Source organism: Phyllopteryx taeniolatus, chromosome 12 (genome assembly GCF_024500385.1).
Source record: "Phyllopteryx taeniolatus isolate TA_2022b chromosome 12, UOR_Ptae_1.2, whole genome shotgun sequence".
Taxonomy (NCBI): domain Eukaryota; kingdom Metazoa; phylum Chordata; class Actinopteri; order Syngnathiformes; family Syngnathidae; genus Phyllopteryx; species Phyllopteryx taeniolatus.
Window position 1 is genome coordinate 21847481 of NC_084513.1, and position 25155 is coordinate 21872635.

Consider the following 25155-nt stretch of genomic DNA (forward strand, 5'->3'; position numbering starts at 1 on the left):
AAAATGTGGTTATACAGGGTCATTTTCAACGTTGACTGTTTAATGCCATTCATTACTCTGTACTTTCATACACTAAAACTGGAAGATTAAATGATACTGGTTTCAGTCTGTTTTAAATGTGAAAAGCCTTCATAATGAAACCTGTGTCAAGGGATTTGGAGTGGGGTTTGGGAAGTGTTGGCTTGTTTCAAGAACTCACTGAAAAGATCTTTGGCTCTCATCTCCTCAGAGTCCAGTGGCTCGCTGATACCGTACATGTTCTCAGCGGAGATCCGAATGATGTACTCCCTGCCCTCTGTCAGTTTGGGGATCTGAAAAGATCAACCAACACTTTAAATTTTGAGTCCACGCACACAGAAAATATGTGATGACTAATCCATGTGCGCCAACCTTGCATGTGGTCTTGGTGTTTGCTGAAGTGACAGTGGTCCACATGTCTCTATTGGTGTCTCTCTTCTCAATGATGTAGTTGGAGATTTCAACGCCGCCACTGTCCAGAGGAGGTTTCCAACAGATCACCATGTACTCACGGTGCACCTCCTCAAAGACAACCGGACCCACAGGAGGAGATGGACGGTCTACGTGGAAAACAGAAACATGCTGACTGTTCCTTCATGACAACCGCCTTACTAAACCACTAATCTGCTATAAGAACCTAGAAGAATGACTTTGATTTGATGACTTTATGATCATGTGATGATCTCCTTTGCCATCACATTGTATTGCCCAACCCATTATGCCTTGGCCTTTGACAAATGGCTAATGTCAAATGCCAGTTGTAAAGATGAAGGGCAGAATGAGTTTCAAGTTCGTACCGACAACTGTGACATTGCAGACTCCCTTCCTGGACCCGGTGCTGTTCTCCACCACCACCACATATCGGCCACTGTGGTGGCGCTGCGCCTTCATCACACCTAGCGACATTGTGGTCAGCGTGTTCTTGAACATAATGTGCTTGTCAGCCTTCAGCTCCTCGTCATCTTGGTACCACACAATGGACGGGGAAGGCTTGCCAGTGTAGCGACCTTGCAGCAGGAAGCTCTCATTGACACGGACTATGAGCTTGTCGCGGAAGTCCAGCTCAATAGTCGGCGGCTCTGGACCAGGTAAAGTGAAGATAGTCAGTGAGTTCTTAGGACGGCCTACTGGGTTGGGTTAATGATATGCTGCTTACCAAGTTCATCCCTGCAGGTGACTGGTTTGGAGCAGAATGACGGTTTACTTGGCCCGACCTCGTTAACAGCAATAACCCGGAACTCGTAGGTGTCGCCCTCCCTTAGACCGTCAAAAGTGTACTTCCTCTCCATCAGCTTCTCCTTGGTCAATCGATTGAACTTGTCTTTGCCAATCATCCGAGCCTCCAGGATGTACATTATGATCTCAGAGCCACCGTCAAACTTGGGTGCTTTCCATGTAACGTTGATCAAATCTTTGGTGACCTTGGTCACCTCAAGCTCCTCGGGTCGGTTGGGCACACCTGAACATGTGGAGACATGCTCAGTTTTTATTATAATTTTTTTTTTCTCATTCATATTTTTTAGGTTTTTAAGAAGACTTCCACTGTTATTTATTACATTTGAATCTCAGCTGTTCCTTCTATTAAAAATTGGCATTTACTTACTCAACGGTTCCTTGATGATGAGCTCAGCTGCTGTCTCCATGAAGGGTCCAATGCCAATGGCGTTCTCAGCGGCAACTCTGAAGAAGTAAGCCTTGCCCGAGGTGAGGCCAGTCGCTACAGCGTTTTGTCTGCTGGCGGTGAATGAGAGCGAGGTCCAAGCCTGTCGCTCTGCTTCGCGTTTCTCAATCACATAGTTGCTGATGGGAGAACCGCCGTCGTTCTCTGGAAAGTACCAGTTGATCTTACAGCAATCATTGCTCAAGTTCTCAGCAGTCATGGGGATGCCAACAGGCCCAGGAACATCTGTCGGAGAACACAACAGGTTTCCAGGAATTTAAATTAAACAAACCTTCACTCCAGCCTGAAGTGCGCTGACAGTTTCTAAGGATTAGATCATGTCATTTGATGGTGCTGAATGTCTCACCCAACACTTCCACGGTGACATTTTTCTTCTTCTCGCCTGCAGCATTCTTGGCAGTCAGCGTGTAGATGCCGAGATGCCTTCTGGTACATGCTTTGATGACCAAAGATGAGCTGATGGCTGTTGTCTCCACCTTGGCCTCAGGGGGAAGTGCCGCTGCATCCCTGCTCCAGGTGACTTGTGGTGATGGCTGACCTGACACATAACAGATGATCCGGATCACCCCTCCGGCGTGGACCACCATCCTTTCCTTCACTGAGGCATCCAAATCAACCTCAGGGGCAACTGAAGGGAAAAGTTACATAAAACTGTATGAAAAAATATCAGGATTGTTGCACCAAAAATATTTCAGCTCTTCATAATGGAGTTACCGATTCTGTCGTTGAGCTCCAACACCTCAGGGACTTCGCCTGGTTCACTAATACCAGCAAGGTTGAAAGCCATGACCCTTATTCTGTACTGACCGCCAGTCTTAAGACCAGCAATCACAAAGCGGGTGCCACGGATTTCAGTGTCCTTGGCCTGGAACAAAAAATAACTAAATGTCACCATTGTCTGTTGCAAGTGGACCAGGAAGAAACCATACATCATGACATCTCCGGCACATTGGAGAAGCTGCTAAAGATGAATTGGTGCGAGTATAATTCTATTATGGGGGACCAGGTTTTTTTTTATCACCTTGACCCAGGCTTCAGTGCCCTCCTCCTTATACTCCACCCAGTAACCGATAATTTTGGAGCCACCATCCTTCAATGGGGGGATCCACTGAAGATCCACGGTGGACTTTGTCCAATCAGAAACCTTTGGTGTTGGAGGAGAGGGTGGGGCTAAAGAAAAGAGAAGGTTGTTTTTTGAAAGAAAAAGTTAAATTTTGTTTATTTGATTACACAGAACGTCTGTGAGCACTTACAGATGGGGTCTCTGGCAAAGATGGGATCAGTCGGGGAACTGGGGAGTCCAGGTCCCGCAGCATTGATGGCTGTAACTCTGAAAAGATACTCAGAACCCTCAATGAGGCCGCTTACTGGAAGTGATTCACCCAGGCCCATGGGACGGATAGGGTCACGGGTGACACGTGCCCAGCGTTTCCCTGTGGTCTCCTTGCGCTCCAACCAGTAACCAGTGATTGGGCTGCCACCATCGTCCTCTGGCTCCTCCCAAATCACAGTCATGGAGTCCAGGGTGATGCTGGACACAGTTGGTTTCTCACATTGGCCAGGGACAGCTGGAGGACACAAGGACAGTTTTCCATTTGGTTACATGAGTTTTGAGCTGTACCCCATGTGAGAATTGATGGACTTACTATAGAGGTTTCTGGCCGCCTCCGGATCACTGTCTAGCGGTTCGCCGACTCCATACTTGTTCTGGGCCATAATGCGGAAAACATACACATGGCCCTCCATCAGGTTTTCCACTGTCCAGACGCGTTCTTTGGGTTCGCTGGTTACAGGGACCCAGGTCTTCCTGTTAGCCACTCGCCTCCAGATGACATAATTGGTAACTTTGGAGCCTCCGTCATCCTTTGGTGGCAGCCAGGAGAGAGTGATCCTCTCGGCCCCGATCTCCTCAAACTTAATGGGAGCAGAGGGAGGACCAGGACGACCTGGGGGAAAAAACAACATTTAATAACTCTGTACGTGGCACACAACAACATTTGACAACAATGTTAGAAAACCAAGCCACGAAAAGTGGTCATGGTTGACTAGATGTTGTGAAATACTCCCCACCATTTTCTTCTAAAATTGTCTTTGAAAATCACAAATAGAGTGATGGTACTGCCCTTGAGCTTACCAAGCACATTGAGCCTCATCTCCTTGGATGCTTTGCCCAGGCTGTTGGAGGCCACAAGCGTGTAAAGGCCAGTGTCAGGACGTTTGCCCTGCTGGATCAATAGCGTGCAGCTGTCGTCTGACACCATCTTGTTGATGTGCTCATCGTAGCAGACCTCCACCTTATTGTCGGACTTGTGGGGTGGGGCCTTGTACCAAGTGAGCGTGGGGAATGGGCAACCACGTATCCTGGCCACAATGCTGACGTCACTGCCTTGCTCGGCTTCCATGAACTCCTTCAGTTCAATGGAAGGAGCGCCTGGAGGTGCAGTGAAAAAAATAAAATTAATAATAATAATAATATATATATATATATATATATATATATATATATACACACACTATATTGCCACAAGAATTCGCTCACCTCCCTTGACTAACATATGATCTGAAGTGACATCCCCCTCTTAATCAATAGGGTTTAACGACGTCGGTCCACACTTTACCACTACAACAGCTTTAATTCTTGTGAAATGTCTTCCCACAAAGTTTAGGGGTGTGTGTAGGAAATTTTTTCACACTCTTCCAGAAGCGTATTTGTGAGGTCACACAGTGATGTTGAACGAGAAGGCCTGGCTCTCAGTCTCCGTTCTAGGTCATTTCAAACTGCTCTAAATTGCTAGATGACTTAGCATCATTTGCACAATTGTAAAAAAAAATAATACAAAAATAAAAATAAAACTCTATCGGCATTACCGCATTACTGGTATCCTTTTATTGCTCGGTGACTGTTTTTATGTCTCAAAAGTATTCACTGTTGTCGGACTAGCACAGCCCCAATTACCAGAGACAATTTCCTTGTGTGTTTTTGACATACTTGGCAAATAAAGATAATTCTGATTCTGAATTCATTCTAAAGGTGTTCTTTCGGGTTGAGGTCAGGACTCTGTGCAGGCCAGTATAGTTTATTCACACCAAAGTCTCTCATCCATGTCTTTATGGACCTTGATTTGTGCCTTGGTGCACAGTCATGTTGGAATAGGAAGGGGCCATCCCCAAACTGTTCTTACAAAGTTGGGAGCAATGAGTCCTTCAAAAGCTATTGGTATGCTGAATCCTTTAGCGTTCCTTTCACTGGAACTAAGGAGGCATCGTTTTGGACAATTCCATGCTCCTAAAGTTTGTGGGAACAGTTCTTCAATTTCTAACACACCTGTAGGTGTGTATAATAATATATAGTAGTATAATATAATTTACAGCAGAGTTTTTGTATTTGTCAACGACATTGCCGATTAGACATGCAAAATGAACTTTTCCACTGCTCAATGTTCTTACAGGTCTGCTCCTGAACGAGAATGGGCCCAGCAGTGGAAGATGGTCGGCTGGGTCCAGCCTGGTTGTAAGCAACCACTCTGAACTCATACTCATCTCCCTCAGTCAGGTCCTCCACCTTAAAGCATGTGATATCAATGTCTCTCCTGTTAGACCTGCAGTCAGTAGTGAAAGTTTAAAATTGTGCCTTCAACATATCCAACAGACAGCTGTATTGGGTTTTAATATGAAAGTTTACCTCCTCCAGGACTCCTTCTGCGTGCCGCTGACATCCCAGCAGAGCAGGTCAACACTATAGTGAGTGACAGGTGATCCACCATCATTTTTGGGAGCCTTCCATGTGAGGGTCACTGTGCCCTTCCTCACACCCTCGATCTTAAGCCTGGTTGGAGGATCTGGAGGATCTGAAAGCACAGGCAACAAATTCAAATGCAAATCCATATAGCAGCGGCTTAAACAGAGTGCTGACGCACGGATGGGATCTCTGGCTACGGTTCCCTCAGTGGTTTCCACGTATGGCCCAAAACCAAATCGATTCTCGGCACGGATGCGGAACAGGTAATCTTCACCTTCAATCAAGTCTGGAACCACCAGAGACTGCGCAGCACAGGATGGATTCACCTGAGTGGATGCGATCAGGGTAGAAGAAATTGAAATGAGCTTAGTTTGTGTTGTTTTCTCAAGGTTTTTTTAGATTCTGCATCAGGGTCCGTAAAAAGAGCCAATTCACCACTCATTCCTTATAGTAAAGATAATACATGACAACACACACTGTTACTTTAGATGTGCCTCACCTTGGTCCAGGCTTTGCCCACCACAGTCTTCTTCTCAATGAAGTAGCTCTTCACCCTCTCTCCTCCATCACTCTCTGGAGGTTTCCAGGTGAGTCGGCAAGTACCTCTGGTCATATCGCTCACTTTCAGGTCTCGAGGAGGTCCTGGAAGGTCTATAGTCCCATTGAACAATGACATTTCATGACATTTTAAGTTAGAAAGTGTGGTTTAATAGTGAAAATGTAATATTACTTGAGTGACTTATATTACACACCGAGAACGTTGACTCGCACTTTGACTACTTTGTGTCCCGCGGGGCTCTCTGCATTGATGATGTAGCGGCCACCATGGTTCATTTTGCTCTCAGGAATGATGACCAGGGAGGTCGAGTCGGTGGAGTGAATCTACAGTGAGGAATTTTCAATCACAGGCTCGCAATGCCTATTACTTCCGATTTGCTTGTGTTCATAAAAAAATTACTCTGTAGTCAGTGTAATTTTACCTCTGAGTCAATGGGAAGTGTGTGAAGTTCATTTTTCTTCTCAGTCTCAGCTGTTCCTTCGAAAGTCCAGGTGACTTTAGGCACTGGGCGCCCAGTGATGGTGGCGAGGATCTTGATGGTGGTTCCAGCCCTGCAGTTCAGCAGGTCATGCGCGCTCACATCCAGAGACACAGTCGGCTCAACTAAAGGACAGACACAGTGAAGGTTGGAAACAGCTTTGTATGTTAATAGAATTGGGCAAACAAGTGACACAATCCTCACCTAGGATGTCCTGAACCTGGATGTCAGCAGTCTTGGCAGGCTCAGAATTGCCTGCAGCATTCACAGCATAGATCCTGAACTTGCACTTCTTGCCCTCTTTAAGGTCAGGGATGATTATATCAGTGGATGGGTGGAGTTTGTCAGCAGGATTCACCCTTCTCCAATCAGGGGACCCTTCCTCATGGACCTCAATGATGTAACCCTTGACAGGGCTGCCACCGTCCCTGTCTGGGGGACTCCACCTGAGTGTGACGCTGTTCTTGGTCTTGTCTTTGACCTCAGGGGATCCAGGCGCAGTAGGAGGACCTGAGGACCAGAAAAGATCAAGATTTCATTGTGTGGAACAAATCCAACTTCAGTGCTATGGAAACTAACCTAAACTGCAGCCTGTTTCTAAATCACAAAATTAAATAACTTTCCACCTGCAGTTAGTCAAAAAAATTCAACAATGGGGTGCGAAAGGTCATGACTCACTGCATGGATCCACAGCAAAGCGGCAGTCTGTGGACTCGCTGGGTGGCCCCACCCCTGCAGCATTGCTTGCCGCCACCCTAAATTGGTATTCTGTTCCTTCGATGAGCTTGAGTACAGTGTACTGCAGAGCCTTCACTGCTGGTTTGGTGACTGGGCACCGATTAACGCGCCCCCAGTACACAGCTCCACGTTCCCTCTTCTCTAGCCAGTAACCTTGAATGGTAGAGCCGCCGTTGTCTAGCGGAGGATCCCAGGTCAGAGTCATTGTGTTTGATGTGGCAGCAATGATCTTGGGGTTGCGTGGCGGTCCAGGGAGGCCAAATGGATCCTTCAGTTCTACTTTCTCTGAGTCACAGCCATCACTGACACCATATTTGTTCTCCGCCCTGATTCTGAATTGGTAGTTACCATTTAAATTCAGTTTGTAGACCTAAAAAGTGGACAGATGCCAAACGGTAAGTATGTACAATAGAAGAGCTCACATTACTACGCTTGGTCTTCCATCAGGTCAGTGTGCATGCATCTGAATTCACCCCATATCGACGATCAATGAGGTTGGAGGTCACTGCCTCAAAGTCCGATTTCTTCTTGCTGGCATCCCTGCGTTCAACCACATAGTTGGTGATCTCACTGCCTCCGTTGTCTTCTGGGGCATCCCAGGTCAAGTAGCACGAGTCCACCTTGATGTCAGAGACCACAATGTTCCTTGGGGGAAGAGGGTGGTCTATAAACAAGAGGACATCAGGTTAGACAAGTGACATTCTTCATCAAGCAGTTCCTGCCTCTGAAAATGTTCGTACCAAGGATTTCCACGCAGATGACGTGCTGAGATTTGCCATAGATGTTTTCGGCTAGAAGTTTGTAATTGCCTTTGTCCTGTCTGATGGTTTCTGGCATGGAAATCGTTGTCCTCAGTGTCGTGCGATTGACCTGTTAATTGAAGAGACAAACGACATCCAGTGTCAATAAACTCACCTTCCATAGGTACCATGAAAAATCCTACAGTCAATCTCGGAAGTGTACAAAAAGGAGAAAAAATTTCCCTATAGAAAGAATCACTTCTTACCTCCTCAGTTTCCAATGTAATCTTCTCTTTGTCACATTTGTCCATCACCTCATTGTCCTTCATCCACGTGATTGTCGGAAGAGGAAGTCCTGTTACCTCAGCTGGAATGTCAATGGCAGAGCCTTTCTTCACAATGATCGCATTACTCTTGAAGTACTTTAGAATTGTAATAATTGGTGGAACTGTGAAATAAAAAGTTGACACTTTTAATTCATTGCACCAGCAGTTGCGTTTCAATTGTCAAAACGTTTCACAATTGATTTGGTGACGTACTTTCATCATCCTGAATCTTGGCTGTGATGGGCTTGGACGGAACTCCATCCCCGACTTCATTCACAGCTTTGACTCGGAACTCGTATTCCTGGTTCTCTGACAAGTTCTCAATTGTACCACAGCACTTTCTAAAGATCTTGCGGTTAGCCACTTCAAACTCGCTGCTGTCAGATCGCATCTTCTCCACGTAGTAACCGATGATGGGGCTGCCACCGTCACTGCGTGGTGGCTGCCAGGCCAGCGTGACGGTGTTCTTGCTTCTGTCAGTGTAGTGCAGCTTCTCAGGAGCAGACGGTGTACCTGTAGGGAGACGTCAGAATAGGAGTTTCCGTCATAATTGTAGAGTTGTTGTAAGTCGTTTCATTTGCCTCAACATGGAAAATTTGGCAGCACCTTTGGCATCTTCAGCTAGAATGGGCCCAAGGTCCGCTGGAGTTCCATCTCCATACTTATTTCGGGCAATGACCCTAAAATCGTACTCCTCGCCTGCCAGCAGTCCCTGGACACCACACTTGCAGGACGCCACCTCAATGGGTTGTCGGAAGAGCTTCATCTTGGCATCCTTTCTTTGGACCTCATAGCCAATTATGTCACTGCCACCGTTGTCCAGCGGATCAGACCAAGTAAGGGTGATGTTCTTCTTGGTCACTGTCACAGTCTTCAAGTCAGTGACAGGCCCGGGGACGTCTGCACAAATGTTTTACCCCAAAAGAATATACGTAAATAAGGAAGATACATCCAGCAGTCGGGCAAACATCAGAAAAAAATAGTACAAGCTTCATTCTAAAGACATTTTCTCATCAAATGAATGACACTAACCCATGACATCCACTTTGGTTTCAGCAGCCTTAGTCCCGCTGCTGTTGGTGCCTGAAATCTGGTACTTGCCATGATCCGCCCTTACTGCCTTCTTGATGAAGAGACTGCTGTTCTTGCCATCCGTCTCGACAATCATTCTCTCCTTATCAATGTCATTATCATCTTTGGCCCACTTGACCTCAGGCTGTGGCCGGCCAATCACCATGGCAGGAAGCTTCAGCGACTCGCCGGCCATGATGATCACGCCGTTCTTCACAGAGATGTCAAAGTCAACAGCGGGAGGTTCTGAAGCGCACAGAAAATGAGAAATTATATTTTTAAGAAAAAAAACTGATTTCTCACTGGTATACATAAGCTCTGCCTTGTGCATATACCTTGAGGCTCCCTAACAGTAACGGGTTCTGTGACTCCGGGAGCTCCTGGACCTGCATCGTTGACGGCGATGATTCTAATGTAGTAATCGGTTCCTTCAGTCAGACCTGTGACGCTGTAAGTCAGCTCCTTGCACCGAAACTCTGTGCTGCGAGTCCAGTTCTTCTCCCCGGCCACCACCTGATATCACAAGGAGAGGTTTCAGCGTTGAATGGCTCATGTGTCAGGAATCACCCAAAATAGTTAACTGTCATTGTTTGTTGATTAGCAGCTACATGTAAAACAAAGCAACAACAGGATCATAACCTTCTCAACGTGGTAGCCCAGGATGTCCCCTCCTCCGTTGTACAATGGCGGCTTCCACGCCACGATGACCGAGTCTTTGCCGGTGTCCACGATCCATGGTGTTGGGGGACCAGGAGGCACTGTAGTGCAGTGGGGATTGTGGTGAATACAGTCAGGTGGTTACCATGCAGGAGATAATGAATACATGGTTTACAGCTACAAAGTATGTTGAATATGGTTTTACTGCTAATAAGGGCTTAATTCAATTTTGTGCTGCTGGCATCGAACCTAAATTTACGATCTTATAACTATCACTCCCTGTAAAACAAAAACAATATTTTCTGGTACATCAAAAATGTTATGATTCACAAACAATCCATAACAGGGCTATGGATATGGTGTTAGTTGCGGGTGGCTGCTACTCCCATGGTTGGGTTACTTACGGATGGCATCCATAGCAACAATGCGATCCGTGGGCTCACTGAAAGGTCCGGGCCCCGCCAGGTTCTCGGCACACACCCTGAAGATGTATGTTAGTCCTTCCATCAGCCCGCAAGCTTTCACCTCTAGAGAGTTGAGGAGAACGCGGTTGACACGAGTCCAATGTTTGCTGTTCACTTCCTTCCTCTCAATCCAGTAGCCCAGAATGGGACTGCCGTTGTCCTTTGGCTCGTGCCAAGAGATGTGTGCGGAGCTTGCCGTCACTTCGTGAACTCTCGGGGTGTTGGGTGCATCAGGAGAATCTGATGGGAAAGTGGTGCCAGAGTTAGACTAAAGATCTGGTATGATCAATTGCTATAATTTCTTAACTAGGTAAAAGTTCATCATCAATTTTTAGGATTCTATACTAGTATATCAGCTTGTTTGTTTTTGTTCATTCAATATATGTTGACTTTATATTGTAAATATTAAAAGTAGCTATGTGACAAGTGGCTGCGACTTTTGTGCAATTTAAAAAAATATATGGAATGAACACTTTAAACACCTCTGAAATCCATCTATCCATCCATCCATTTTCTGTACCGCTTATCCTCACTAGGGTTGTGGGCGGGCTGGAGCCTATCCCAGCTATCTTTGGGCAAGAGGCGGGGTACACCCTGAACTGGTCGCCAGCCAATCGCTGGCCTCTAAAATCCTCTATAGTAAATAAATTGAAGAAAAAACTATTTATTACTAAAACACATGACCTATTCCCCTGCCCACAATGCTCTTCTCACAGAGTAAGTTTCCATTTGCGCTATTGAAGTTGAGTTTTTACGGCAAGAAACACAGTTTGAAACGTCACGGTAATTTTGACACGTCGACTTGAAGAACCTCTCCCTCGGAATTTTGGGCCGTGTGACTTTATTAGTGGATATATTTAACCGAAATGTGTCAGCTCGTTGGAGAAGGGGTTCCGCGAGTAGCAGACAAAACGAAACCCTAAAAACAAAACCTAACCCTGACCCTAAGGAGATACATTGAGAAATAAGTTATACTGTTTTACTCTAATGTTACGGCCTTTTGGACCAGATTTTCTAGAGGCGATACATCATATCATCCCCCAAAAGGCCATTTTGTCAGACACAAAAAACTACATTTTTCCAGAACTCATCATCTGATTTTTAAAATTCTTGGTGTGTTGTACTCAGGTTAAAGTGGCTATTCCAACCATCCATCTATTCTCTGTACCATTTATCCTCACTAGGGTTGCGGGTGTGCTGATGCCTATCCCAGCTAACTTTGGCCGAGAGGCGGGGTACACCCTGAAATGGTTGCCAGCAAATCATAGCCATTCCAACTAGACTCTGCATTTTGACAGACTGTCATTGTTGGGAAATCTGGTCACGTTGCTAATGAAAGCTTTGATTATCTTTTAAAAGTCGTATTTAATGAGCTCACCAAACTGGTTCTTGGCCACCAGTGCTTCAGAGATGAATGGCGGTCCGCATCCAAATTTGTTCTCGGCAGTAACTCTGAAGATGTACTCCTTCCCTTCGATCAGCTTGGTGACGGGGAAGCTGGTACCCTTCAAGGTGGAGGTAATGGTGATCCAGCCAATGTCATCTTTCTTGTTATCTTTTTTCTCCAGGATATAGTTCAGAATCTCACTGCCGCCATCATCCTCAGGAGACTCCCAGTTGCACACCACTGAGGTGTTCCTGATGTCATCAAACGTAAAGTTGATAGGCGGACCGGGTTTGTCTGTAGCACAAAAGATTCCAGCTGTTAGAACTAACAAAAAATTCCAAGATGACTGTTTTCATTTCAGTCCGGTCTGAACCAGTGCCAGAACCAAAAACCGGTCCAGGGCTCTAGACTAACGTTTTGCAGTGGTTGCACCAACTTTTTTTCTTCAGTGCACCAGCACAAAAGTTAGGTGCACCCACATTTTCGACTGTATATCATTCAACACAGCAGTTTTAAAGGGTCACTCTTTTTAAAAAAAAAAGATAGCTGCCTGTCTTTTTAGGCACTATTGATTGGGTAATGATTAACTAACAAGGTGGTCAACATTACGTTCTTTATTTGAAGCACAATTCCATAAGACAGATACAATAACTTACTGAAACGTGTTGGTGCTTAAAGTGCTCTATGTCAGAGTTGTTTATGACTTTCGGACGAATCAGGCCTTAAATTAACATTCTTCACGAATAAGTTGTCAATTGTTCTTTTCATCTTATCATCCGCAGCTACTTCCCATCTAAATCTGATGGGCCTAGGCCGCTCACCTAGTCCTGTCACTATAACACAGTTTTTAGGATGATATATTTTCCCAGAAACTATAGTATTGTTGAGGTAGTTTTTTTTATGCTGCTGATGTAATGATATTGGAGCATAATTATTCAACTACATCCTTTTTAAGAGCAATTAACTTTTCATTGCCAAGAATATTAAAAAATGTTACTGACATCTAGAAAAATAAAAAATATATTAGATAGATTAAAAATATATAAATAAAAGAGACACAAAAATTGCACTTAAACAAATTGCATGTAAACAAATATTAAACATTTGGCACAGAGGTATAGAGTCGTTAATACCTTAACAGGCAAATAATATATGGCCAATCAAGTTCCTCGTTGGTTAAGAAAACAATGCAAAGTAACAACATTAATAACAGCACAATAAGTAGATCAAAGCAACCCGTTTAGCGTCAAGATTCATAATGCCAAAAGTCTACAACATTTCTTAAACACAGCTTTTTTCAACATGTTGAATGACTGCATCTCGTTCGTTGTAAAGCGAGTAACGCTATACTGTATATGTGAGCGTGTGCAATATATAGACCCATCCATCCATCCATTTTCTTAGCCGCTTCTCCTCACGAGGGTCGCGGGCGTGCTGGAGCCTATCCCAGCTGTCATCGGGCAGGAGGCGGGGTACACCCTGAACTGGTTGCCAGCCAATCGCAGGGCACATACAAACACAACCATTCGCACTCACATTCACACCTACGGGCAATTTAGAGTCTCCAATTAATGCATGTTTTTGGGATGTGGGAGGAAACCGGAGTGCCCGGAGAAAACCCCGGCAGGCACGGGGAGAATATGCAAACTCCACACAGGCGGGACCGGAGATTGAACCCGGGTCCTCAGAACTGTGAGGCTGACGCTCTAACCAGTCGTCCACCGTGCCGCATATATAGACCCGTTCCAAAAAATTTTCATATCATGGAAAAGTTTATTTATTTCCATAATTCCATTCAAAAAGTTAAACTTGCATAGATTATAGATTCAGGGCCCACAATTTAAACAATTTCAAGTATTTATTTGTTTATTTTTACATAATTTGGGCTTCCAGCTCATAAAACCCACGAAATCAGGAATTCAAAAAATTTTAATACTGAAGAAATCACCATATACTTCTCAGTTTTTGGAAAAAAAAGAAAATATATTAGGGTCACATTAAATCAATCAAAATATGGTACTTTCAAAACAACGTGTCAATCTTCAATATTTGCGTTAATCACTGCCTAAATGCACCGTGGCATTGAGGCAATTAGCCTATGGCATCGCCTGGGAGTTATGGAAGCCCAGATTTCCTTGATGCTTGCTGTCAGTTCTTCTTTGTTTTTGGATCTGGTGCCCCTCATTTTCCACTTGATAATACCCCATAGATTCTCAATGGGGTTTCGATCCGGGTCCGAGTTGGCTGGCCAGTCAAGCACTGTGGTGGCATGGGCATCGAACCAGGTTTTGGTGCTTCTGGCGGTATGGGCAGGGGCCAGGTCCTGTTGGAAGGTGAAATCTGCATCTCCATACAGATCCTCAGCAGAAGGAATCATCAAGTGCTCTAAAACATTCTGGTACATTGTCGCAGTGACCTTGGATTTAAGAAAGCAGAGTTACCAACACCTGCACTGGACATTGCACCCCAAATCATGACTGACTGTGGATATTTCACACTGGACCTCAAGCAGCTTTGGTTCTGTTCTTCACCCGTCTTCCACCAAACCCTTGGACTTTGATTCCCGAATGAAAGGCACACTTTACTCTCATCGGAAAAGAGGACCTCGGACCACTGGCCAACAGTCCGGTCCTTCTTCTCCTTGACCCAGTTGAGACGCTTCCTACGTTGGCTCAGGCTAAGAAGTGGCCTGACCAGAGGAACCCGACACCGGATGCGTCTGAATGTGGTAGTTTTTTTAAGCTGTGACTCCCTCCTCATTCCACTCTTTCTGGATCTCTCCTAGATTCTTGAATCTTCTCTGTTTGATAATCTACTGAAGCCCACCGTCATCTCTTTTGCTGGTGCATCTTCTGCCACATTTTGTCCTTCCACTAGACTTTCCATTGATATGCTTCGACACAGCACTATGTGAACAGCCAGCCTCCTTAGCTATGAACTTTTGTGGCTTACCCATCCTATGGAGGGTATCAATGATGGTCTTCTGGCCAGTTGTCAAGTCTGCAGTCTTTCCCATATTGAACCCAACTGAGACAATTGAACCAAATTGAAGCAATTTAATGAGACCTGGGGAAACCTGTGCAGGTGCGTTCAGTTTAGTAGATGATTAGTGTCTGACACTCACTTTAAAACATTTATGGTCTGCAAAATTTGGGCTGATTTCTTCACAGTATTCAAATTTTTTGAATTCCTGATTTTGTGGGTTTTATGAGCTGGAAGCCCAAATTATGTAAAAATAAACAAATAAATTCTTGAAATTGTTTAAATTGTGGGCCCTGAATGTATAATCTATGAAAGTTAAACTTTTTGAATGGAATAATGAAAATAAACCTTTCCAACAGATTGAATTTTTTTTGGAAAGGATCTGCACACTGTCATGTCCATATTTGCATTGTTGAGCAAAAGCTACCTTAAAGTGGCTCTAAACAGATATCTAAACACATTATGTTTCAAGATGAGTGCTGAAAACATAACAATATCGTGCTGAATTGTTGAGCTATAGCTTAAGCATCTTTTTCACTATTTGAAGTTTCTTGATTTTGTGGGCAGGGCTAAAACACAGCTGGGGCGTATACTTTCTAGCCAAAGTTCCCTCCCCCACTATGTAAGGACATAATTTCGTTTGGCTCCTTCTGTTGTGAGTTAGCTGTGCTTAGCTTCCATAACAAGGCCCATTTTCCACTGCAGCTTGCAGTTTGTAAATGGTAAATGGCCTGCACTTATACAGCGCTTTATCTATCCTATAACAGTGCACAAAGTGCTTTACAAAGCCTCACATTCACACACACATTCATACATCAATGGATGATAACGATGGCTACACCCCGAAAATGCACCTTTCATGGATGCCTCAATTTACAGAACGGCTCGGTGATGTTTTTTAAGCTCCCAAAAAATGAGAAAATAAAAAAAGCGATGGATTGACTTTTTAAAGACACGCAGATGGCGAGCTGAACATCAACACCACCGGTCGACTATCCAATGCGCATTTTACGACGGATAGTTTTGTAAACCTTCACCAGAGACAACCCGGCTTGGTGGGTAACTTGATACTTGTCAATGGGGCAGTGCCGACTGTCTAACCACCCGGGCTTCCTCTTAACCGTGCCGCTGTCGTCAGGTGCCGTGTTCGGCTGTGACATTGTCACCGAGGGTAAGTTGACTTGTGTGCTTATTTTTATGAGTATAGTCCTCAATAACTATTCAATTTTGAAGTTGAGCCTCCTAACGTGATTTTACATTGTAAAGAAATCACCCCCTCAGTATGTTTGATTCCTTCTGGCGCATTCATTCGACACGCCCACAGCCTCTGTGAGCTGAGCGGTGGTCCATATTATTCAAGTTTTGAAACCTGATTTTATATACCTAGCAATTTTTTTTTTTTATTCATACATTTTTTTGCAGTCTTGTTAACATTACTTTTCTCTGTGATGTGCCAAATTTACATGCTATTTTTGGGGCCGGTTTAGTGCCACTTTAATTGCAAGCTGACAGGAAATGGAGGGCCCACTGTGTTTTTTGTTGCCAAATAAATTGGGTGGGATGGTTGGGTTTTGTTTTGTTGCGTCGCCAGATTTTGTTGTGACTTCATACAAATTCGACACCAGCTCCTTGATGTTAGCGGGTTCATCTGGCTTGAATCCAAAATGTTCCCACATTAGGTTTTGGAACTAATTAAATTTTTACCGCTCAACTTTCTTTAATTGTACAGCTAAAGGTTACCCATCGGAAAACTTAGCTTTGACTACACTAAGCAGCGCTCTCCATCTGACTGCAGCACATTTCAAACGTATACACACGCAGACGTAAATTAATATCTGGACCACAGGCAATCAAAGTGGGGTGCCGCCCTTCACTATCTGATTGGTTTAGACTACGATGTCGCAGAGATTTTTTTTCCTGGCTGGGGCGTACTGTTGTGACATTTTTTTAGACACACCGTTGAGAAATGAGGTTGCACGGTTGCATTCCAGAGCCCTGTTGTCAACGTGGTAAATGCCATCTCGAAACCTTTTTTTTTTTCCCATTTTTGAGATGACATTTACCACGTTGACAGTCAAAGGTAAAAGGTATGGTATAGTGTCAAAGGTAAAACGTACCAAGGACGTTGACGACACAGGAGGCGGTGGCAATGCCGTGAGTGTTCTCCACTTGGATGGTGAAGTAGCCGTGGTCTGCTCTGATCGCCTCTCGGATCATCAGTGCGGAGTGACCCTTCCTTGTCTGGTCCAAACCGAGGCGCTCACGCAGTGGCGTCACAAACTCTTCCTTGAGTTCGAAAACCTGGGAGATGGAAAAATCCAACCCTGAATACCCCACAGACAGTGGTTTAAACATAATTTACTGCTGTTACAAAACCAACCTCAGCCTTGGTCTTCTTCTTCTTAACCAGTGGTACTACCTTCTTGGTGGGCTCTTTGGTGACATCTTCATTGTTCCTCATCCAGGTGACTTTGGGGTAAGGCGAGCCTGAGATGTTCGCATCGATGCGAATCTCTTCACCCTTCTTAATGCACAAACCAGACTGCACATAGGCATTCAGGGTGACCGTAGGTTTTTCTGAAAAAGCACAAGGGAATATCACGTACTAATCTAAAACTAAAGTCTCCTGCAGCCATTATGAAACATTTAGTTGTAATATAACACGGTGATCCAATCACTCTGTACAAACATCCGACACATACATCAAGTAAAAGTGGAACTGTTTGTGAAACTGTCTGTCATACCAACGGGGTCAACAGCCCTGATGGGTTGCGTGCTTCGAGACGGTTCACTGATTCCAGCGGTGTTCTCGGCTCGGACCCTGAACTGATATTCCATTTCCTCCTTTAGACCTGTCACCACATACGAGAGACCAGGGACCAAGCTTGGGGTAACCCTCTCATAGCGGTCGCCGTCCTTCTCAAACTTCTCCACGATGTAGCCTTCAATGGGGCAGCCACCATCGTAATCGGGAGCTTTCCAAGTGATGGTGATGGATTTGGATGTTGGGTCTTGGGCCTCCACTAGGATCGGTGGATCTGGTTTCTCTGTAAAGTGTATGACTCTTTAATTCTACTTTGCACATCCATCATCAACCAAGTAGACTGCCTGGAGATTAACTTACGCTTGAGCTCCTCTGTGATGACAGGGTTTCGCAACTCCAGATATACTCCAGCGCCCACCTTGTTGACAGCCTTGACCCGGAAGTAGTACTCACAGTTAACATACAGATCTTTGACCATGCAGTCTAGAACATTCTCTCCTGACATGACAGGCATGTAGGTCTTCTTGGAGGCCTCGCGACGCTCCAGCGTATAACTAACAACCGGTGTGCCGCCGTCATCCGTGGGTGCTTCCCAGATGATCTTGCAAGAGTTCTTTGTGGCATCGCTGGATCGGATGTCTTTACACTGACCAGGGAGCCCTGTACGAGATCATGAAGAGACAGACGCATATCAGAATGGCATTCATGGCCAAACACGATTCTCCAATTGGAAAAAGTTAATTCCTCAAGTGTCCTCTCCCTCTCCACTAATGATACTTCCATTCTTATTCATACTCTTCTCACATCCCATCTTGATTACCGCAATTTATTGGCTTACCGGATTTGTAATTGGTCAGAAAATGCCGCTCGCATTCTCATAAGATCCCCTCACACAAGTCACGTCACACCCCGTAGACAGGAATGTCACTGGCTGCTTCCTATATAAGATCCTGTTCCTGTGTTCCAAATCCATTCAAAACCTGATCCCTCAGTATCTCAGCAACCTCCTCCACATGAACAGACCCATCCGTTTTCATCTGTTCACCTTCTACCTCCCACCCATCTGATCACCACGGCGGTGTTGAGAGCCTTCAGCGACTCAGCTCCCCACCTTTGGAACACACTCCCGCCTGACATTAAAAATTCAGACTCTCTTACCACATTCAAATCATTACTTAAAACAAACCTTTTTAAATTGGTGTATTCATTTGGTTTGGTTATAACTATCTTAAATTTGTGTGAGATTGGTCATTTTTGTATTTCCTAATATTATATTGTTCTTTTAATTCTGTAACGTGAGCTCGAGTATCAATGGAAGGCGCCCAAAATAAAATGTATTACAAGTCTTATGAAGTAAAATAGACACAGCAACATACCGATAACTTTGACATTGATGCTTCCACTGGCGGTCCCCAGGCTGTTTTTGAGGGTGATGGCATAGACGCCGGCATCAGAATGTGTGCATCTGAGCAGCTCCAGGTGAGCACTGTTCATCTCCACTGTCGTGGAGAGCCGCTCGTCTTTCTTGCATTCCACCGTGTCCTTCTGCCACACCATCTGTGGCGTCGGAATGCCCTTGTATGGAACTTTCAGGTGCAGCTTCTCTCCCTCGATCACCACCACATCCTGTGTGTCCATATCCATGGCTGGGGCACCTTGAGATAAAATGACCAGACAATAGTAGTTGAGTACTCTCTTTATTTATATAGTTACACGCCCTTCTGAAGCTCTGGTAAAACTTACAGTCTGGATCCTTGGTAAAGACCTTGTCAGACATCTCAGAGGGATTGCTTACGCCGATGGCGTTAACAGCACGAACCCTGATAACATACTTCTTCTCTGGTTTGATCCCGTCATCCATCTTAAACTTAAGGTCTTTGATGGGTCTATTGTTGACCCTGAGCCACTTCAGCTCCGGACGAGCCTCGGCCACCTCCACGTGGTAGCCGGTAATTGGGGAACCGCCATCCTTGGCTGGCGGTTTCCACGAGACATTGATGTGCTCCCTGCTGCTATCCAGGACGGTCACCTCCAAGGGAGGAGATGGTGCACCTGAACAAAAAGGCCACCTGGGTTTCAGAACATATCTAGTCTTCTAGATTCTACTACTGAGCCTCATACGTTGACCCCAAATGTGGCTTACTGGTTGGATCCTCGATGGTAAGGATCTCAGTGGGTTCGCTGGGTTCTCCAACTCCAGCCTCGTTCTCCGCCCGCACTTGGAACTGCACCTCTGAGCCCTCGTCCACATCAGTCACCTTGAACTGAGTTTGTTTGTCTGGGGTCTTGCAGCACTTCAACCAACGAGTTCCCAGTTTGTCCTTCTTCTCTATCACATACCTGAGAGGTTACAAGCAATATTACCAACTAGACAACGAGACAACAAGATTTCCCTGCACTGAATGGCATTTTTCAGTCTACAAAGTAATGTGTAATCTACATCACTTCACAGGTCTACGATCTTACTTGGTGATGGGTCTTCCACCGTGACTCTTCGGAGCTTCCCATTTCAACTCCACATGTCTCTTGGTGACCTCCACTATGGTCAGCGCATAAGGAGGTCCAGGAGTAGCTGCAGAGAAATTCCACTGACGTTAGTGTTTGCTTATAAGGCACATGCATTTTTGATAGACTGAATGACAAACAAATTGTGTCAAACAAGAGCTCACTCAGAACTTACTGAATGTGTCTTTGGCAAGCACAGCATCCTCCAGCTCGCAGAACTCGCCCAAGCCTACTGCATTTTCTGCAGCCACACGGAACACATACAGCGAGCCTTCATTGAGCGGTGTCACTGTGTATTTGAGCTCCTTGACGGTGGTGTCGACAGTCTGCCAAGCCTTCCGCCGCACATCCCTCTTCTCCACCACATAGTTGGTGATGGGTGAGCCTCCGTCACTGCTGGGCGCCTGCCATTTGAGATCAGCGTTGATCTTGGTGATGTTGGCCACATCCAGCCACTGAGGTGCAGATGGGGGGTCTATCGCATGGGAACAGGAAGAGGTTGAGACTGGTGTTAGTTTTCAACTATGAGATGGATCTTTACAAAGGAATATACTTCATAAAATGCTCAAGTAGAGTCAGATTGGTACATTGATCTAAGAGTGCCAAAAACACATAGAATGAAATACAGGCGGAGATTATTTTAACTCAACAGCTGAGACAAAAAAGCTGGTTCATCCCAAGGATGAAATTCCAAGAAGCAAACTCAGCAATGTTGTTGATGTAGTACAGTGTAGAGAGGTATGCAATGACCTCTAAATTAGAGAGACCAAGCAACCCCTACACAAATGCATGGCACAACATAGGAGGGAAGCCTCTTCTGTTCCTGAATCAGCAGTCATTTACATCTCCAAAAGAAACGACATTCCTTAGAGGGCAGCAGTATCCAAATTGTGGACAGAGAGGACCGCTGCTTTGAAAGAGGTGTTAAAGCATCCATAAATGTCAAACTAGAGAGGCCATCTCAAAACAAAAGTGGTTTTGGGGGGGGGGGGGGGGTTATGCCTTCAAAAACAATGTCCCAATATCTCTCCCCCAAAGATTGTCGCATTCCATGGGAAAAGTGGCCACTCACAAGGCATTTTGCCACCAGGCAGTTGAATGATTGGTTGGTATGCAAAATGCTCATTCCCTAGCCAGCCCTGGCAACAACAACAAAAACACCCATCATGTGACCACCATCAGGGGACACACCTGCCAGAGAAAAAGCCTTTTGGATTAAAGGTGAAATGTCTTCAATAACTAAGAAGAGTCCATTTGCCTCTGTTCAACTTTTGTGGACTCAGCAGCCGATGGAAGTAAGAAGTAAGAAGAAATTTGTTGTTTCAATTACCTTGAAGTAAGTAAGCAAACTTAAAACTGCACAGCTAAAGTTCCAGTATGTTTACGTGAAAATAAAGTTTCAATGTGATTAGTTACTTTCCACTGTGTTGCCTCTTCTATCAGCCACTTACAGAGTCTTTCCTTGCAGACCACGGGGTCACCAGGCTCGCTGGGTTCGCTCTCGCCAGCCTTGTTGACAGCCTTGACCCGGAAGGTGTACTCCTGCTTCTCCATCAAGCCATGCAGCTGATGTTCAGTCTGGGGAATGTCCTCCGCAATGCGGATCCACTCATCACTTCCGGCTTTCTGGAACTCAATGATGTAGCCTTCAATCTTAGCTCTACCATCATGCTCGGGCCTTGTCCACGCTAGCAGAGCAGAGGTCTTGCCAATGTCACGGATCACAGGTTTTCCAGGAGCCCATGGAGGATCTGAAGAAGACAGTATTTTGTTGCTATTCATTTGAATCACTGTTTGGACTCTGCACAGCTTCTTGCACTGTAGCATACCAATGGGGTCTTTGATAAGAACTAAGTCCGTTTCTGTGCTTGGTTTTCCAGTTCCAGCCAGATTTTCAGCCAGAATCCTAAACCGGTACTTCTTCTTCGTAGGTAGTCCTTTCACCCTGTTGTCAAATATCCAGCAGAGTTTAAAACAAGTCTCCATGCCAGCAAGCAATTTTAATGAAATGTTAGTTAACCTGAAGGTGGTGTCCTTGATGGGCAGTTTGTTGCATCTTTTCCATTTATCACTGTCGGGATCAAACTTCTCAACCCAATAACCGGTAATGGGACTGCCACCGTCCTCGTCTGATTCAAGCCAGTTGAGAGTCACGGCATCCTTGGCAATGTCAGAGCAAGTGACTCTGGTTGGAGGGCCTGGAGTATCTAGGAAGACACACAGAGGAACGTGGTATTGGATTTCATGAAGGAATACTTAAAAGAGAATGAAAGCTAAAAACTTCAGTCTCACCAAATGAATACTTTGCAATTATTGGCGCATGCTCAGCAGGTTCTCCGACACCATACTGGTTTTCAGCACTGATCCTGAAGATGTACTCCATATGAGCAGTGAGCTTGCAGGCCTTGAAGGTGGTGTTTTTAACCGTAGCTGACAGCTTTGTCCACTCCTCTTTGTCAATCTTGCGACTCTCCACAATGTAGTTGGTAACAGGTGAGCCACCGTCATCCCTTGGAGGGTTCCAGGCCAAGAGGCAAGACTCGTTGGTGATTTCAGAGATGTCAAAGGCAGCGGGCGGGCCAGGTTTGTCTGAACAGGACAGACAACACAAACATGACCTCACTTTTCCATCCAATCTAATCCATTCACTTTTCTTAATTGATATAATTTCAATGTAGCTTTTGAATCCATCAAATCATTTGAAGAATTGCAAACAACATCAAAGGAAATCTGAAAAGAGTTACTTCGCATGGCCGAGCTAACAGCTATGACTAATATCATTGTGTACGTAAGCCACTCTAAGACATGAGCAACACGCACCGAGAATATTGACATCAACTGTAGCAGTCGCACGTCCGCAGGTGTTGACGGCTTCAATGATGTAGGTAGCGCTGTCGCCTCTGGTTGTGTTGGCAATGGACAACTTGGAGTGCCCTGGCTGTGTGTCGATGACAACGCGGTCATTGGCACGCAGGACCAGGTCAGCCTTGGTCCACTTGACGCGGGGATCTGGCTTTCCTTTGACATCGGCAGGGAGTTCAATTTTGCTGCCAGCTCTGGCAGTGAGCCCAGCTAACAGCTTCACATCCAGCTGTATCTCTGGAGGTTCTGTTAGGTATTTTAAGAAAGCCAACAAAAATAATATACAACCATGATTTCACATTATCCGAAGTCATTGCCCTTTATCTCGGATATTAAAGTTAGGTTCCTCTACAAGTCCAGTCAGGCCCACCTTTAGCATCGACAGCCTGGATCTCGTCAGTAGCCCTGCAGGGTCGACTAGCTCCTAACTTGTTGACAGCTCGGACTCTGTAGGCATACCACTGTCCCTCAATCAGACCAGTCACCTGAAACCTAGTAATGCAAAGATCAGATTACACACGGCAACTCAGAACACACATACACACACAAAAAAAACCCAGAAATGAGCCCTGGAAGGAACCCCTACTTCAGCTCTTGAACAGGATCAGAGCAGGGTTCCCACTTGTCAGTTCCACGTTGACACTTATCCACCACATAACCTTTGATCTGGGAGCCACCATCATACTTTGGAGGCTCCCAGGACAGGAAAATGCCCTTGCCGCTCTTGTCACGCCACTTCAGGTTCTCGGGAGGATTGGGTACAGCTGTAGAAAAGAAAGTGGTGGAAGCTCTTCATGATGCTCTGTTTTTTTGTTTTACTCTGGTTTTTAATGCGTGAACTGCATTATATGGGATCATCACGCACTGGCAGGAGAAGAGACATTGACAGGCTCGTCGATGTAAGCCGGCTCTCCTTGTCCACATTTATTGCAGGCGGTAACGCTGAACAGATATTCCTTCCCTTCGATCACATCCGTCACCGTATGCTCAAGGTCCAGGACTCCTGAGGCCACCTGGCATAAGACATCAATGAAAATAGAAAGCCAATGCTCACTGGGCCATAGTCCATCACACATCCACAATTTGGATCATTGTGTAATATATTTTGCAAATAGGGTGGAGCTGAATTTCCTGTCTGTAAAATGAAACATTAGTGTACCTTGGCCCAAGTCTTACGAGACACTTCTCTCTTCTCGATCTGGTAGTGTGTAACAGGACTTCCTCCATCGTGCTCAGGAGCCTCCCACATCAGGTGGACATGGTGTCTGGTCACCTCGGCCACCTTGAAATCTTTTGGAGCGCTGGGGCATGCTGGGACATTAAACAAGAATTAAAAGCAAAACGACGAAGGAAAATGACTACAGTACTGTGCATGTTGGCTATGAAGTACCACTTCCTACTTAACACCAAAAAAATAGTCATTACCGATAACGTTGACATCAATCTCTCCAGAGACAGAGGACATGTCATTTTCCAGCTGCAAAGTGTAGGTTCCTTTGTCTGGACGGACACTTGGCATTACTGTTAGGCTGGTGTACGAGGGCTTTGTAAAAATAGAGACACGCTCGTCTGCTGACGTCAGCTCCTTCTTTTCAAAGTTCCATTTGGGAACAGGGGTCGGGTATCCAGTGAAGGGAACTCTGATGGTGAGAGGCTGAGGGACAATGACTTCCAAGCCATCCCTGAAGGCACTGAGGTCGAAGGATGGACCGACTGCCAGGAAACAACCACAATATGGATTTCAATAAGCAGGCCAAATTAAAACGCAATCTCTTTGGTTCTAATTTTTGTACCGTGAGGATCGTCAGCGAGCAGTGGGCCGAGTTGCTCGGCCGGATCAGAAATACCAGCAGCATTCTCAGCGTAAACTCTGTAAAAGTACTTAGAACCATGTTTCAGTCCAGACACCTAAACAAAAAGAGTCATTTTGCTGAGATTCTAAATTAAATGAGACAAACGGGTTTACAAGAAGAGCTGCATACCTGGTAGGAGAGGTCCGGACACAGTCTAGCATTGCAGCGAAGCCACTTGTTTGTGCTGTCCTCGCACTTCTCAATGATGTAGCCGGTGATCATGCTGCCACCATTGCTGGCAGGTGTCTCCCAGGCGAGCATGACATCTTCCTTGGTTTGGTCATTGAAGTTCAGGTTGAGGGGTGGGCTTGGTCTCTCTGTAACACATTCA

At 45.4% G+C, this 25155-nt stretch overlaps 1 protein-coding gene across 4 annotated transcripts in view; it reads right to left on the minus strand.

The window, feature by feature from the left end:
• Positions 1-25155, minus strand: part of ttn.1 (titin, tandem duplicate 1) — a 196003-nt gene that overhangs the window by 60602 nt on the left and 110246 nt on the right. For all 4 annotated transcript variants that reach the window (XM_061792602.1, XM_061792600.1, XM_061792601.1 and 1 more), the window contains 50 exons: positions 24954-25141; positions 24765-24879; positions 24397-24684; positions 24131-24282; positions 23837-23984; positions 23558-23735; positions 23342-23463; positions 22930-23217; positions 22402-22698; positions 22130-22316; positions 21939-22054; positions 21561-21860; positions 20285-20584; positions 20071-20176; positions 19748-19944; positions 19348-19656; positions 18981-19259; positions 17965-18264; positions 17585-17887; positions 17221-17417; positions 16958-17141; positions 11850-12152; positions 10412-10711; positions 9990-10108; positions 9686-9863; positions 9312-9596; positions 8886-9179; positions 8493-8792; positions 8220-8401; positions 7954-8083; positions 7687-7877; positions 7154-7583; positions 6680-6985; positions 6419-6600; positions 6191-6320; positions 5938-6089; positions 5617-5764; positions 5382-5547; positions 5147-5298; positions 3834-4130; positions 3346-3645; positions 2953-3267; positions 2721-2869; positions 2414-2564; positions 2046-2327; positions 1622-1924; positions 1175-1477; positions 816-1097; positions 391-578; positions 200-311 (listed from right to left, as the gene is read on the minus strand). In XM_061792602.1, coding sequence (XP_061648586.1) covers positions 200-311; positions 391-578; positions 816-1097; positions 1175-1477; positions 1622-1924; positions 2046-2327; positions 2414-2564; positions 2721-2869; positions 2953-3267; positions 3346-3645; positions 3834-4130; positions 5147-5298; positions 5382-5547; positions 5617-5764; positions 5938-6089; positions 6191-6320; positions 6419-6600; positions 6680-6985; positions 7154-7583; positions 7687-7877; positions 7954-8083; positions 8220-8401; positions 8493-8792; positions 8886-9179; positions 9312-9596; positions 9686-9863; positions 9990-10108; positions 10412-10711; positions 11850-12152; positions 16958-17141; positions 17221-17417; positions 17585-17887; positions 17965-18264; positions 18981-19259; positions 19348-19656; positions 19748-19944; positions 20071-20176; positions 20285-20584; positions 21561-21860; positions 21939-22054; positions 22130-22316; positions 22402-22698; positions 22930-23217; positions 23342-23463; positions 23558-23735; positions 23837-23984; positions 24131-24282; positions 24397-24684; positions 24765-24879; positions 24954-25141 — 11184 coding nt within the window. The remainder of the gene's footprint in view (positions 1-199; positions 312-390; positions 579-815; positions 1098-1174; positions 1478-1621; positions 1925-2045; positions 2328-2413; positions 2565-2720; positions 2870-2952; positions 3268-3345; positions 3646-3833; positions 4131-5146; positions 5299-5381; positions 5548-5616; positions 5765-5937; positions 6090-6190; positions 6321-6418; positions 6601-6679; positions 6986-7153; positions 7584-7686; positions 7878-7953; positions 8084-8219; positions 8402-8492; positions 8793-8885; positions 9180-9311; positions 9597-9685; positions 9864-9989; positions 10109-10411; positions 10712-11849; positions 12153-16957; positions 17142-17220; positions 17418-17584; positions 17888-17964; positions 18265-18980; positions 19260-19347; positions 19657-19747; positions 19945-20070; positions 20177-20284; positions 20585-21560; positions 21861-21938; positions 22055-22129; positions 22317-22401; positions 22699-22929; positions 23218-23341; positions 23464-23557; positions 23736-23836; positions 23985-24130; positions 24283-24396; positions 24685-24764; positions 24880-24953; positions 25142-25155) is intronic.